The sequence below is a fragment of the Alnus glutinosa genome, chromosome 8 (genome assembly GCF_958979055.1).
Source record: "Alnus glutinosa chromosome 8, dhAlnGlut1.1, whole genome shotgun sequence".
Classification (NCBI taxonomy): domain Eukaryota; kingdom Viridiplantae; phylum Streptophyta; class Magnoliopsida; order Fagales; family Betulaceae; genus Alnus; species Alnus glutinosa.
In genome coordinates this window covers 23,329,244-23,344,646 of record NC_084893.1, presented here as the reverse complement: position 1 = coordinate 23,344,646, position 15,403 = coordinate 23,329,244, and the positions used below count along the sequence as shown (strand labels likewise).

General features: G+C 37.0%; 2 protein-coding genes across 3 annotated transcripts; both read right to left on the bottom strand.

Moving 5' to 3' along the window:
• Positions 1–1,695: 1,695 nt before the first annotated feature.
• LOC133876389 (uncharacterized) lies at positions 1,696–3,949 on the bottom strand. Its single transcript, XM_062314657.1, has one exon. It carries the CDS (start codon positions 3,751–3,753, stop codon positions 1,807–1,809), a length of 1,947 nt encoding a protein of 648 aa, XP_062170641.1. The 5' UTR covers positions 3,754–3,949; the 3' UTR covers positions 1,696–1,806.
• Positions 3,950–5,352: 1,403 nt separating this feature from the next.
• Positions 5,353–12,947, bottom strand: LOC133874923 (proton pump-interactor 1-like). 2 transcript variants are annotated; one of them, XM_062312843.1, is made up of 8 exons: positions 12,642–12,947; positions 11,260–11,668; positions 9,719–9,907; positions 9,416–9,595; positions 9,092–9,286; positions 6,636–6,734; positions 6,023–6,542; positions 5,353–5,921 (listed from the first exon to the last, which is right to left on the bottom strand). In XM_062312843.1, exons 2-8 carry the CDS (start codon positions 11,632–11,634, stop codon positions 5,608–5,610), a joined length of 1,872 nt encoding a protein of 623 aa, XP_062168827.1. In that variant the 5' UTR covers positions 11,635–11,668; positions 12,642–12,947; the 3' UTR covers positions 5,353–5,607. The 2 variants fall into 2 exon arrangements, with proteins under 2 accessions (XP_062168827.1, XP_062168825.1); XM_062312841.1 differs by lacking the exon at positions 12,642–12,947 and adding an exon at positions 12,488–12,630 and having other exon boundaries at positions 5,353–6,542.
• Positions 12,948–15,403: the final 2,456 nt, after the last annotated feature.

Below are 15,403 nucleotides of genomic sequence, written 5' to 3'. Positions count from 1 at the left end.
GGGAAGCCCCCCCAGTTTTGTTTGTTTAGGCTTTGAATCTAAATAAAAGTTTTTTCCTCTTTGGGAGTCGTCGGTATCCTGGAGGTGAAAGGATTTGGTCCCTTGCCCTTTTCTGGGATGAGGAGGTTTGTTTTGTTGGTTTGTTGGGGTTTAACGGCGGTCGATCGGGACTGTTTCGTGGCCATTGGTGCTGATTTTTGGTTCCGAGATCTAGTGTTTTTTCCTTACCGGCGGCTATGCCTGATGATGCCCTGTTGTTCTAGATTGGGTCCAGGGCGTTTTTCTTTACGGGTGTGCTTTGGGTGCATTGTTGAAGGGAAGGGCTTTATTTCTTGGATTTCTGGTTGTGTTTGGTGGATACTAGTGCCGGACCTTGCATTTTTTCCACTCTAGCGGTTTTGCCTAAAGATGCCCTTGTTTTGTTTTTCTCGATGGTCTTGCCGGCGTCAGACCGATGGCTCGAGTGACGGTTATTTTCCTTGGGTAACCGTTTCCCTGCACAAGGGGTGTATTTTTTGGGTACATGAGTTGTCTTTCGGGTGTGCTCGTGGGGGTAATTTTGCCGAGAGTTTGGGTTCGGATTCTTCTAGACGGTTTGATGGCGTAGCCCTGATTTTGTTCATGTTTGGTCGTTGTTCCCTGTTGTTTTTTGTTTCAGTTTTGTTGTTATTGTAAGGCAATTACTCTGTATTTTTAGATCAAACCTGGTTTGTAAAAGTTATTGTATAGCTCAGAATGTGTCACCTCTCCTCTATCAAGTAGAGGCTTATGTATACGTAGATGCATCTTTTATTGCCTAGGTTATTTTGTAGCAGCTGTGGTCTGTTATGGTCTTAGTTTGGCTTTGCTTGGATGGAGGAAGCTCTACCCATGTGCCTCTGACTTGATTTATTAGGAAATTTTTGTAACCCTGAACATTAGACCGATTTGGTCTCGTTTCTATCTATTGAAAGTGATCTTTCACTTCAAAAAAAAAAAAAAAGGCTCATTACTTAATTTGAAAAAATGGATAATAACTGCATTTAATAACCACAATAACTGTACGGATGCAGTTAGTAAAAACATGATATAGATGCAAATATCTAAAAGTAATATCTGCATTTTACAGATACGGCTGTGAATAATACGAATAACTACATCTGCGCCTGCATGGACACTCCTAATCCTAATAGAACAAATATAGTTTGAGTTGTGTTATTTACGCACACACTCACAATGAGACTCGAGTATCTGAGTGTGTGTACAAAGTGAGTGTGTGCAAAAATCATTTACCATTTTTCCTTAATAATATCTTGGGATAAATATATTTTAGCCCCCCAAACTACCACACTTTCTTCGGATGGCCCCCCAAACTACCAATGCTTAGATTCTGGTCCCCCAAACTACCACTTTCTGATTTTTTGGCTCCATCCGTCCATTTATGCCGTCAATTCTAAACAGAATTCCGAAAATACCCCTCCTACACTTTGAAATTCCCACGGTTAAGGGAGAGGTATTTTTCGGGTATTTAGCCAATTTCTGTTAGAATTGACTGCATAAATAGACGGATGAGGCCAAAAAATCAAAAAGTGGTAGTTTGGGGGGCCAGAATCTAAGCATTGGTAGTTTGGGGGGCATCCGGAGAAAGGGTGGTAGTTTGGGGGCTAAAATATATTTAACCTTAATATCTTCATTTAAGCAATCCAATACAATATATGTTCAAAAAAAAAAAATTGTTTTATTGCTTGCCTTAATTATAAAATAAAATGCCAGATAATTTCTTGACTCAAAGAAAACTGAAATTCTGATACTCTGCAGAGATTATGATCAATCCACCACAGCAAGTTTCTGATACTCTTCGCCGGCGATGGCCGCTTCCATGATATCCGCAGGGTTAATGGCCCCGTCATCACTATCCAAGAACAACTTCATCAAATTCTTTGAAAACCCACTCACCAGAACCACCCCTTTGCTGTTGACAGTCACCGGCGTTGCCCTCGAGTCCCTTAGATTCCAAAACACAATCTCCGGCACCACAGAGCCATACCCTGTCTCCCTGAACTTCCTCTGTATAGCTTCGTAGTCGGTTTCCCAGTCGGTCGGCGAAGCTTGGTCAAACTCCATGTCACTAAACGCAAAGATCCTCTTAATCATCTGGTCCTCCTTCAACTTCCCAGCCACAGCCACTTGTAATATAAGATCAAACACCTTCTGAAAATTGGTGTTACAAAAGTTTAACTTCTTCGCAAACTTCATCTTCGACTGAAGATCGTCGCCATGAATTATATGAAGCTGAGGCGATTCGCTAAACGTAATAACCTTTCCTTTCCACGGCTCTGAGCTCAGATCCGAAACCAACAACCCCATTGCAACAGACACGTCCAAAGGGGTGCCATACATGCTCCCGGAGACATCGCAAACGGCGAGGCAGTTCCTCAACTTACCTTTCTTGGACAAGTCCTCCACCATTCTCTTCCACTGAAGCTCAGCCACTTGGACTGCTCTGTGATCTCGCTTGTTCAGAGACGATATAATCTCGTGCGGAAGCAATGCCCCTGCCGCAATCGTTGACTTCCCACCTTTAACTTCTTCTAAATACTTCGTAAACCGCTCATAGTCGTGCTTCAAGAACTTGTCCGTGTAAAGATTCATGGCTACCGCGGGAATCCGATGGTACGGAATCTCATTCCACCGATTGGCGGACATGTACACCTCAGGCAGCTCCAACGCCTTCCTAATCGGCACGAGAACTTCCTTCCTCAGCCGATCCCGCACCCTGTACGCATAATGCGCCTCTTCGATGCCCTGGTATTCCGGGTACGAATCGACCGGGAAAACCCTCCTCGCAATGCTCTCGCAAAGCAAAATCGACTTGTCGAACGAGCAATCGAGCGACGGGCACCACTTGGCCGCCAAACTGATGTCGTAAAACGTCTTGGAGTTCAATAACTCGACGTCGGCCTTCAGAAACTTGGCGAACAAGTCCGATACGCCGTCGTGCAAGATCTGGAATTCCTTGTCGGTCTTGTATCTCTCTAGGGCCTTTCTGGCCATGGCCACGCGGTTCTCTTTCCTGGCCGCGCTTGCAATATCCTTCCTCACCAATGTCGGCTTCCTACGTCGTTTTTTCCTACTCCACTCCTCCTTTTGCTTAATCCGGATATCAGGAGCTTCTAGAAGAAGGTAAAGAATCTCCGGCAAGTCTTTGAAGTAGCCGAAATTGGCCAAGGACTCGATGTTGTGGACTAGAGTTTTCGGATGGTTCACGTGGAGCCAAAGCGCCGCCGTGTAGAAACCGGCTTTGTCGGACTTGCCAGTGCCACGTACCCCTCGGAGATTGCAGATGAGCTTGAGGGTGGTGAGCGGGTTGTGGGCCCAGGCCAGTTCGAGCCTTTGGGTCAAGGACTCGGGTGGGGTATCGGGCACGACGTGGAAGAAGAAGTCCAGGCAAGGGTTGCCGGAGGAGAGGTAGGTGGGCGAGCGGTTCTCGGTGTAGCCCATGGGGGGCGTCTGGTTGGCGGTTTTGTTGTAGTTGGCGACCATGAGGTCCAGGAATGGGTCACCGGTGTTGGATCGGGTTTCAGGGGCATGGTTGTGGAGCTCCGGGGGACCAAGAAGACCGAGTTGATGATGAGGACTTGATGAAGTTAGGAGCCGGAAATGAAGACCCTTTTGAGTGCGAGAAGAAGATTTTAGGGTTAAGAAGTTGATGGAGGAAACAATTTCATGGATTAAATTTCTCACGGACACGGAGGATTTGATGAATGGCAGCATGGCTTTCTGCCGATCTCCGGTGCAAATTAATGGGTTAGGGTTATTATTTGGAGGCTCGATCTCCTCCCCTTGCGTGATGCGCAAGGGGAGGAGAATTTGGGGAAGGAAGGCAAAAGCTGGATTCCTGGGAAATAAAAAAGGAAGGAAATACGGTGATGTTGCAGACCCAAATAAGGAAAGATTTCGTGTATCCTCCTCCTCTCCGTAGGCGACACAATTCTATTTCTTTTTTTTCTTTTTTGAAAAACACAATTCTATTTAATTTCCACGCATACTCCCGCCTTTTTCCATCCATTTCCACACTCTCTCCAAGTAATATTGAATTAAAATTCAAATAAAGATCCATCACAAATTAGTTTTAAAGCTGGTATGCTGGGAACAAGAAAATTTTTGATTCTATTTGTTATATTGTTAGAGTTTTTTTAAAAATAAATTAGATTTTATCTCACTTTTTCTAATTTTATTTTTAAAAAAATCAAATTATCAAAAATGTTTTTTTTCAACTTTATTTGTTTTGAAATTCGGGCATTAAATTATAGTTAAATTCTGATTTTAACTTTATTATGTTTTTTAAGCATGTTTATTCTTATATATTAAAACAAAAAAAAGGATACGCATACCCCTCAAATTACAACTCAATTGTCAATATCCTTCAAAATTGTCAATTGTGTCAATGTCTTACTAAATTACCAAAAAGTGACGGTATTTTTTTTAAACTACTAAAAAATGTCAATGACTCTAAGACCAACATACAGACAAAAATGAATACGATTTTCTTAAAAAAAGAAAACGATTTTTTTGAAAAAAGAAAAAAAATTAAAAAAAATTAATAAACGATTCTTTTTGAATAATTTTTTTTAACAAAAGAAAAAAGAAAAATCGGTCTATACAATACAGGTGGAATAGTCTCGAAGCTCTTTTGATGAGACTCCTATTAGTTTTTTTTTTTTATATATAATTTTATGAATGGTATATATGTATATATAAATGTTTTTTTTTAAGAGAAGGTTGCCTACTTGACTGCTCAAAGGCCTCGATCACACTTTTATTGCGCTCATCCCCAAGCAAAATGGACCTTATACAATGAATGAATCATTTTCGTCTTATAAGCATGTGAAATGTAATCTACAAGATTATTTCAAAAAATTTAGCTTCAATGCTTAAAAAGAGTCTTGATAAGATCATAGCAGCCAATCAATCCACTTTTTATCCTTTGAAGAATAGCTCAATCTTGCTCATAAGCATCTTCAACAAAACAGACAAATGACTTATAATAGTCAAATTTAATTATTAAGAGCTATTTTTTTTTCAACAGAATAATTACTTTTAACATTTTTTAGGCTGAAAAAAGCACTAGAGGGCATATTAACTCCTCAGTGCTGAGCTTTTTTCCCTTCAAGAAAATGCCATCAAAAGCCAATTATCTTGGGTTACTTCTCTTTCTCTTTCTGGGTGATCCAAAAGAGAAGCCTTTGAGAGAGGGGCATGAATCCAAATTCACTCGGGCTCAACCATCTTTAAGCCTAGGTGTAAATGGGTCTTCTCCATCTAATCCAAAAGTTTATTTTATTATCTAAATCAAGCTTCTATAAAAGCAAGTTTATGGATCCAAATAACATTAATGAAATTTGATCAAAAGTCAAAATTTGAAAATTCATCCAGTCAAAGTAAATGTATGTAGCTTCTCCCCTGTGACTGAGCTGCTACCAGCAACATTATGATTTTGAGTCCATCCCCTCAAAGGATGTAACGAACAGGAATAAACTTAATTTTAACACTACAACCCTAGCCACTCACGCTTAAGCAGAAAAACTGGTCCATGACTCTTTCTATTTAGTTCTTCTAACTCACTATTTAGAAAAGATAGTAGTATCCAAGCACTAAAAACAGCAGAACCAGCACAGCAGCAGGAGCAGCCCATACCCAGTAGTTAGTTGACTTCTTCCTTTTCAGGATGACTTTTGGGACTGAATCTGGGCCTTTTGATCTATTCCTGTGTTTGATAGTGTTCCCCTTTTGAACCCTCTCCTTTGCTGGAACTGGAGCTTCAACACTTTCATCAGTCTTCTCTGGTTCTGCAGCATCTGACACTTCTTCTGCTGGTTCTTCGGGATCAGAAGCAGGTCCAGATGCTGAAGCCTTCTTCTTCGCTTTCTTTTCACGCTCCTGAGATAAGTTAATTGGAAAAGAAAGTGTCAGTTTAAAGCTCCACAGTAAGTAGAAAATAGCAAACCGATGATGATGAAAATATAGAAATTAATCATTTCCTTGAGCTTCTTTTCAGCTTCCTTTTGAACCCTTATAGCTGCTTTGGCTGCTGCTTTCTCTGCCAACTTCTTCTTCCTTTCCATGGCCTGTTTAGCTTTTGCAATTTCTTCTTCTCTTTTCATCTCCTTCAATTTTGCTGCATCAACTTCATTGTCCTTCACAGGAGTGTCCTTCTGCGGCTTTTCTAACCCAGAGATCTCCTTGTCTTCTACTTTAATATGCTCCACGGAGGATTTCGAATCTGTAGCTACATTTTTTGCTTCCTTCTGGGCCTTTTGTATGGGCAAAGTATCCTGTGAAGGGGATTTGGAATCTTCCTTTAATTGTTTCACACTGGCTTTTGCCGCTGTCTCTGTTTCAGAAGATGTAGTTTCTTCTAATACCACCAAAGGCTTTTCGTCTGGGTTCCTCATCCGCCCATCCCTACTCAATTGTCGACTATCTAATGATGGCAAAATTCTTTTCTCATAATCATCCCTAAAAGCCTTGTCACTGCTCCAGTGGGACACAAAATTTCCAACCTAATCATGAACATATCAAAGACGTTAAAGTACAACCAGAATATCAACTTCAGGTGATGTTCTTGACAATGGACAAACACTAGTCGAACAAACCTCTGTATGCGAGAGTTCCTCAAGAGCCTTGATGTCTTTCTTCGCAGCAAGCTCTCGTGCTTTATTCAAGACCGTACGGCTTTGGTAAAAGTAGGCATTCTGAAAAATAGGACAGTATTAGTTTAACATTGAACTCGAAATACTACCAAATTACTAATGTAAACTTCACATAATTATATTCTAGGAAGCTTGAAAGCTACTGAAGATTGGTCCACATTTTTATAAGGAACCAAAACAGAACGTCAAGCATAATTAACAGCATAGAGAAAAAGGGCACCTACAGTGAGCATATCAGTGTTTGAGTCATAGTTCTTTTCCAACTTCAAAATATTTAAAAAAAATAAAAAATAAGTCGAACAAGCAATAAAGAAGTTTGTGATGATAACTTTTATATAGACTAATGTTATTTAGTAGACTGCTGTACAACTGACATACAAATAAATGATATAGCCATAAAAATCAGTCCTTGGATTAGCACTTCTTTTTTTTTTTTTTTAAAGTAATAATCGAAAGTCTGATTTTTACTGTCACATCATCCAATTATATGGATGTTATACAAGAGTCTACTAAATAGAATTTCTCTTTTACATATGAGGAGCAGTGTACACATAATGATCCTAAAGCCTACCATAAAAAATAATGAAGTACAAAATAATTTTATTTTCATTATGATACGAGTAATGCTACTTTTCATATCTATTTATCACTCATATTACACCGGCTGACGTGGTGTGTTTTAAGTTACTTATACTTTTGTTTTTTTAAAGTGGCTAACATGAGAAGCCACTTAAAACACACGACGACGGCCAATGTGAGATGTATGATAAATAAGTGTGAAGAATAGCATTAAGTAAACCATCATGAGTGTGTGTGCGCACGCATGCATGCACGTGCCAAAATGTTACGTTAATTAACCTTTCTGTTATTTCATCTACCAACCAAAAGAAGTGGGTACTGATTAAAGAGTGGGTGAAACCTAACCTTAAACCATCTGAACCTAGTTAGGTTAAAAATGAGGTCTTGGCTTCCAGATCCGATGGAGCCAAATTTATCCAACCTATATTTAATTTTTATCCTGCTAAAATTATGCCTAATTACAATATTAAATTTGGTAAGTTTTAAAACACACCACCATTCTACCTGACAAGAATTCAAAATAGCCCACCCACCTAAATGACACCTTTACTTTTCTCGATTTTCATAAGAAATTCTATAGGTAACTGAACTGAAAGAGAAAAAAAAAAAGATCATGAAAACGTCCCAAACCAGATACAAAAGTTTATCTGGAAGGAAGAAAAAATAAAATAACCCTGAAAGCATAAATATTTGAAGGAAAATATTCAATTATCAACCAAATCATAAAATCAAATTTAATAGATATGACTAGCAATCAAATAAACAAGAGCAGCCATGTTTTACTTCTAAGTTTCGCTACGTAAGCTGCAATAACTAAAAAAAAAAAATCAACAGAGCCCCAAAGAAGATTATATAAAGCACTAGAGAGACCAAAGATGGAGAACTGCAACCCGGGTTTCTAAATACTACTAATATTAATCAATGAACCTTTCCAAGCAAGGTAATGATAAGGTGATGTCAAGCAATCTAGGCAACAGAAAACCACTTCTTTTTGCTTGCACCATTCTATCACACTGTTACACATGCTCCTAGGAAAGGAAAAGACTGGTCTATGTGGCGCAGTTATCATTGTAAAATGCTTCAACAGCTTCTCCAACTCCAATGTTCTACAAAGTATAAACTACACTTCTCTCACCAACAACGACTTTCATACTATATCAACTGCAGAACATATATCAGATATCCAGCCCACATAATTTACCATGACCTGCCTTGCATCAATGGAAACACAAGGAGCCTTGGTTGGCCATATTGATGGTATAGGCATTGCATCAGCAGCTAATTGAAATTTTGAGTACTCTGAAACAAATTGATTTAACTTTCATAATCGGCTAAGGAAGCTTTAGGTGCTTTCAGAAAGTGCCCAATAGTACCACCAAGAGCACGATCATCTTTAAGCCCACATATACGTGCACACACAGAAGGATCTATAAGAGCATTCACAATCACTTCAAATTTTCTCTAAATTTAACTCTAAAAAACTACTAAGCTAGCCACTTTTCAAAACCACTAAATATCAAACTCTCTAAATATTTCTCAACTTTAACTAAATATTATTTTTTATTAGTGAAACTAACTACCAGAATTTAATTTCTCTGCCCAACTACAACTTCAATTCAAACCAAACCAAAAAATAATATTAGAAAAACATTGCTTTTGCTTTTTGGGCTCCTTACATTTAAAGAGGAATTCTGACCAATGTTATATTTAACATTGGCTAAAGGGCTCGTTATATGATTTTTTTGTCAAGTTTTATAGTAAAGCCAAATTTAAAGAGCTCACTAGGAATTCTCTAAATGTCGCAACAAAGTAAAACCTACCCCCTCATCACGCTGTTTTCTGAGTTGCTGAATGCTTTCATAAGCTTTGTCCCTCTTTTGGGTTACAGCTTTCAGCTCCTCCGATAAAGAATTAATCTCATTGTCAATTGCCTTTAGTGCTTCATCAAGTTGCTTAATTTTGCCCTGAACTGCTTGTTTCTCCTTCCTTACTCCATCCAAATCACCGCCTATGAGCTACAATGACATATATAATTTTGCAAATACTTAGAACATCATAATGAAAGAAAAACCATGAACAGCTAGAGAAGAGTCAGTGAGATGACAAGCTCTAAAACAATACAATTCAAACTAGAACTGCCTTACTTTAACTTGGTCTTGAATGGCTTCTTTCTGACCCAATGAATCTTGGATCTTTGCTCTCATAGCAGCATTAGCAATAACTTTTTCCCTTGTCCCCTCAAGTTGTTTAATTTCTCTAATAATTTGCTTTTCCTCGGACAACGGAATGCTCTCATGTTGTATGCGATACTGGAAACTCTGGATCTGTACCCACAAATCCATAATCAAAGAATAAGAAAATTAAAGGCATCAAGGATCACTAAAGCCCATAATAAACTGAATAAAACATTAAATAAAGCATGGGGAGAAAAAAATATATAAGAATACCAGATCATTAAGCTCTTCCTCAGATGAACATATACCACTACCACGACCAGCAGAGTTTGAATAGCGCAGCTTGCCAAGAGCCTGTTGCAGAGGTTCCATCTCCTTTCTTTTCTCATCAAAGATAGTCCTGAACTGCCTGTTGTCGTCTTTCAAAGCTCTAATCTGAGAAATCAACTCTGCTCGATCTGACTGGAGAAAAGAAGAAATAGAACAGCAAGATCAAATTCATAAAGTTGTGTCCCTTCCCTTTTGGTTGTGCTTGCTAAGAAAAATAAAATAAAATAAAAAATAAAAAATCATGAAGTTGTGTCAAAATGTATTCGAGGGAACTTAAGAATTTCTGTATGGCATTACAAAGGTATTTAATAAAAAATACATGATAGCTGTTATTGCTAGGAATATCTGTTTTCATTGTACAGAAAAAATGTCCTTCCATTTGCACAAAAGTGGTAAGTGGTCAAACCACCTGTATCTACAGCTGTGGTATTTTTTTTCAAATTTCACTTATCACTTTTGTTAAGGTGACCAAAAGTGATACAGCAACAAGTGCTAAGCACAGCCTTAATCAATTATAAGAAGACATACTCGAAACGAAATCCTTCAAGAATATTGGCTACGAAAACCGTGCTCAATTATTCCGTTTATTCTAGGAACATTCAACTCCCATTGCTCTTAGTACCATTGGATTCTCAAAATATAGATATCCTCGTCTTTCGATTCTTAATTAAACCAAAAAGTCATTAAGAAGGGAATATTCGATATACATACTACAGGAAATCAATTTTTTTTTTCTCTGTTTTTGGTTGTAAGGAGGAAAAAGCTAAACTACATGAGATGAAGGGTGCAGGAGCCCTACAAAGCCAGGAAGTAGTATGTGCCCCAGCCCATTTGGAGGAAGAGAAATGCTACACACTCCCAAATGCTCACATTCATCGCTTGTTTCAAAGTTGACCGACTGTAATAGCAATAAACTACAACGAAAATCTAGTACCCACTAATAACAGAACTTAATAACTCATTTATATCAGTTTTATATTCCTTAAAATCGCAATAGCTCTCCCCACTTATCCTAATTTATTCATCACTAAAATCCTTCAGATGCAAATGTATTTTCTTTACAAAAGGAAACCTTTTTTCAAGTCATCTTCCAGTTAAAGATGGGTCTATTTTGACCTGCAATTATGCATGCAATCATGTTATTCCTTTTCTTTCATCTAACATGGCAGTTTTGATTGAAAGCAACAAATATTAAGAATTAGTTAGCAAGTCTGGAGATAAAATGAAATCTTTCCTTTTTGAAGCAAGATAGTTACTCTGGGATGGGTATCTGTTTTTAGGACCTCAATTATAGGGTTCTACTCTAACTGTATTGGCTGCGTTTGCTAGTCTAAAGGAATAAGTGTATTTGAACAAAAATATTCCAACTAGAATTAGCGCCCCAAGAAATTAAAGCTAATGCTAACAGAATAGATCTATAGCTCAAATGAACCAATAAAATTGCAGTTCCAGACCGTCATTATGGAGAACTTTAACCTACGTACCCTTTTTGCCTTTAGTGCTTCAGTGATCTGAAATCGGGCTTGATTTTTCCTCTGAATCTCTTTATCAGCCTGATCTAGTTTAACTTTTATTTTCGGGTCATCATATGGTCGACACCTGACAAAATAAAAAGAATGGATCTGCTTAGGTGCAGGCCACTCATCAACTGCATCCTTCGGGAAGTTGGCGACAGAAACATTATTTCCTTCCCCTTTAATTGGTTCATCTCCATGCGAACCGAATTTTATTGGCTCATTAAGCCCTGGCCCTTGATCCAATTTACCATTCTCCTTCTCATGCAAAATGGTAGTGTCTCCTTCGGTTACAGTCTCCATTGGTCCTTGGACCATCTCAAACCCATCAACCTCAATAGCCATGGTTCACCCCAAAAGCAGCCTCAAAACCAGAAACCTGGTGTAAAAAGCAAGAACATGCCATGTTAACAAAGATAGAAAACCCCATCTTCTGAAAAATTCAGACCAGTACATATTTATATGATTTGCAGGTTTTTATGCTTTCACCAAAGAGAAATGCTACACACTCCCAAGTGCACACTCCCCTATGTGAAAATCACCGTTAAATTTTGAATGGATCACTATTGAATTTTAGATCCAATGGTAATTTTCACTTGGAACATCAGGGAGTGTGCACTTGGAAGTGTGAGAGTGGGAGTGTGTGGCATTCCTACTCACGAAAACCCATTTGAGGCAATTATAAAAATACTACGCTGAGCAAAGAAAACAACAACAAAGAGAAAGGGGAATAATTTTCTGATTTTCAGCAGAGATCTTTAATCTAGAACACCGAAAACAAATAGATGCACAAGATTAGTTTCGAAGCTACCAGTTATTTACAGTACAATGGCAACCAAGAGCTTCAACGACCATCTAGACGACCCAAGAAGAAGAAACCAGATAAAAAGCACTACGATTGCAAAAACGAAACATAACACGCATGCATTTAATACATCCAATCAATCAATTACAAAAGTGTGTATGAATGAAACAATTCTAAGAAGAAAAAAAATTAGGAGAAAGAAATCAAAGCACACACATCTCCATCTCAATCATGCAAGAGAAATCATAATCAAACAACGCAAAAATTCAACAAAAGCAAGTGCTCTATCGAGATCAAGTCCTTGCAATAAACGAACCAGGCATGCAAAAGCAAATCCCACAACAAATAATTCAACAGAATAACCAATACATGACCCGAATGCAATCTTCTTACCTTCTATTATCGAGATCAACATGGATCAGCCAAAAAAAGATACAAAAAACACCAAAAAAAATATAAGAAGAAGATTGAAAACGATATGACGGATACCAGTACCAGAGAGAGAGAGAAAAAAAAACTAAAAAGAAAAGGATAGGCGGGTTATTACCAGCAATAGAAAGAAACCCAAGCGGAGAACCCGAGAGAAAGAGCGAGATTGTGAAGGTCAAGACCCTTTTTTTGACAAAGGGCCCCAAAGCTCCGAGTTTTGGCAAAAGGAGAAATTAAAAACAGAAAAACAGAAAGAAAGGAAAACTATTAGGTGGGTTTAGATTCAGATCTCGTTTCCAATTACCATTTACCAAACTCTCTCTCTCTCTCTCTCTCTCTCTGTGATTCCTATTCCGAAGAGAGAGAAACAAGAGAGAGGTCTATTTTAACTGTGGGTGTCTATTTAGAGAGAGACAGACACAGAAGGAGTTTTCATCTGTAGCAGACATTAATTTCGCTATCTGTAGTTTCTCTCTATCTCTTTTCTTTTTTCTTTTTCTTTTTTCTTTTTTTTTCTTCTTCTTCTTTTTGCTGTTTTAATATTTGGTTTTGGAAAAGGTGAGACTCTTATTTAAGGAAATAATTATGAAATTTTTATTTTGTATTAATTTTTAGAAGCCAAATAACAATTATGTTGATGTTTTGACTTTGTTGTGCTGTGGGGAAGAGATTGTTTTGACTTGTTTTTCTTTGCCTTATACTTCATAATTCTTCCTCAAACTTCAAAAATCTGTATTAAATTGTCAAGTTATAAATATTTAGTTAGCGAGATCTGATTATACGTTATTAAATGGTAAAATGAATTAAAAAAAATTCTGAATTTGAGGGGTTCTTTCTAATCCTAAAGGCCCCAATGAATTCCTAATTGGAATTAGGGTATCTCTTTTCACCCCTTCTTTTTTTTAAAATTTTTAATATTAATGAATTTGGCTTAAGTTTTAATGGTCTAAATTTAATTTTAAAATTTTCATAAAATAGAGCATTGGTGAAATTAATTTTGAATCGATAAAAATACTAATATGAAATTTTTTGTTTTTATTATTTTTAGTGCACATAAGCCAAATCAATGTTAAATTTTTTTTTTTTTTTGACATGTCCACTACATTAAATTTTTGGTTTTTTTTTAGGGCACCTAAGCCAAATTGGTGTTAAAAAAAAAAAATTAAAAATGTTTCTTAATTTTAATGTTTATCACTCTAAAAAATATATTAAAAATGTTTGTAATCTTGTAAATATAATTAACAAATTCAAGAACTTTAAGAAAAATATTGGGAAAATGGTTTTTTTTTTTAAAAAAAAAAAAAATGTGTTCTATAAATGTTTATCATGCTAATTCAGTTTTTTGCTTTGTTTATTCCACCTTCGATTTCTTTTGGGGTTTTCTTTTTTATCATTTTCTCAAGGCAATTATTTATTTTGTACAAAGGAAATTGGGAGAAAACGACGTAGTTTTTTTGGCTGCTTTGAGTGAGGGAAAACCACAGCGACGTCGGTTTTGACTCTTATACCGGCGGTTACAGTCTCACGGTAAACGCGTGTTGTCTACGTCGTCGGATGAGGACATCTGGAGTCTGGGCATCTTAGGTCGATGATTACGAGAGAACCTAAGATCCTTAAAATACAAAACTACCCCTGAGTCCCATGCGTAAATGAATGACCACCAGTAATTGCGTGACAAAATGGGCTTCTAGGCTTCTACACCTGCAATGGCAACTCTGTTCGTTTTGGAAGGAAACAGTCTGCTGTTTATGGCATTTCCATATATTCTTACCCTGGATAAGCGACAGCAGATGACTGAATGGCTTTGACACGTGGCCTCTATTTAGGGTGCGTTTGTATTGCGATTTCGTAGACAATAAGTACGATTTTAAATTAAATCGCATCACATAAATCGTTTGAAAACCGCATTTTTAAAAATTACAATTTGAAAACAAAGAAAATCTGCTTTTTCAAATCTCAGATAAGATTGTGTTTTTTTTTTTTTAAAACATAAAATTTTAAAAGTTAATTTACAATTTTAAAGGCTAAACTGTAATTTTACTAAACACTTAATTGTATTTTTAAAAAACACTTTTTTAAATTACACATTTTAAAATCGTTATTTTGAATCGTACTTTTTTTAAATCGCAAACGTAAATGGATCTTAAAGAAAGCCGAAGATGAGAAGATTCTTCCGCAATCAACAATGGCCGACGACGATTAAAACGATTTGGACATGCGGTTCTCTCTCTCTCTCTCTCTCATTCGTATTGTTTTGAGTTTTGTCTATATTATCCATCACTTTCCTTTTAATTACACGAAAGGCCTTTTAAAACTGTTAGGGTTTAGCTTCTTTGACTAACGATCATTTTTTAATAAAGCTTCATGAACTAATGTGACACCTATATCTATTAAAGTTTTCATTCGTTGCATTTAATTTTTTACTAAAGCTTCACGAACTAGTGTGACACCTATATCTATTAAACTATAAATTTGTTGCATTTAATACACTCTATTAGAAACGGTCATCTATTTGAATGAAAAATTGGTCATGTTCAACGCACGGACCATTTTTCTATCTGCATCCAATAATAACCTTCATTTTACACCCAAAAGTGTGTAGGGTGGTTTGCGGCCACTCTCATAGTGGCTAGGGTGGCCGCGAGCTACTCCAGGTGTTTTTGGTTTATTTTTTAAAAAAAAAAATTTATTGATTAAAAGTTCTAATGGCTAAATTTAGTTTTTTAAGTTTCAAAATAAGGGTATTGTTTTGGAAGACTTTGGTCAAATATGACTTTTCCATCCAAACAAACGTCAACGGTAACTGGGCTTAATTACAATAAATTGGTAATTTGATAGGTCTAAGTGTCACACATATCAATTCGTTAGGCTTTATTGAAA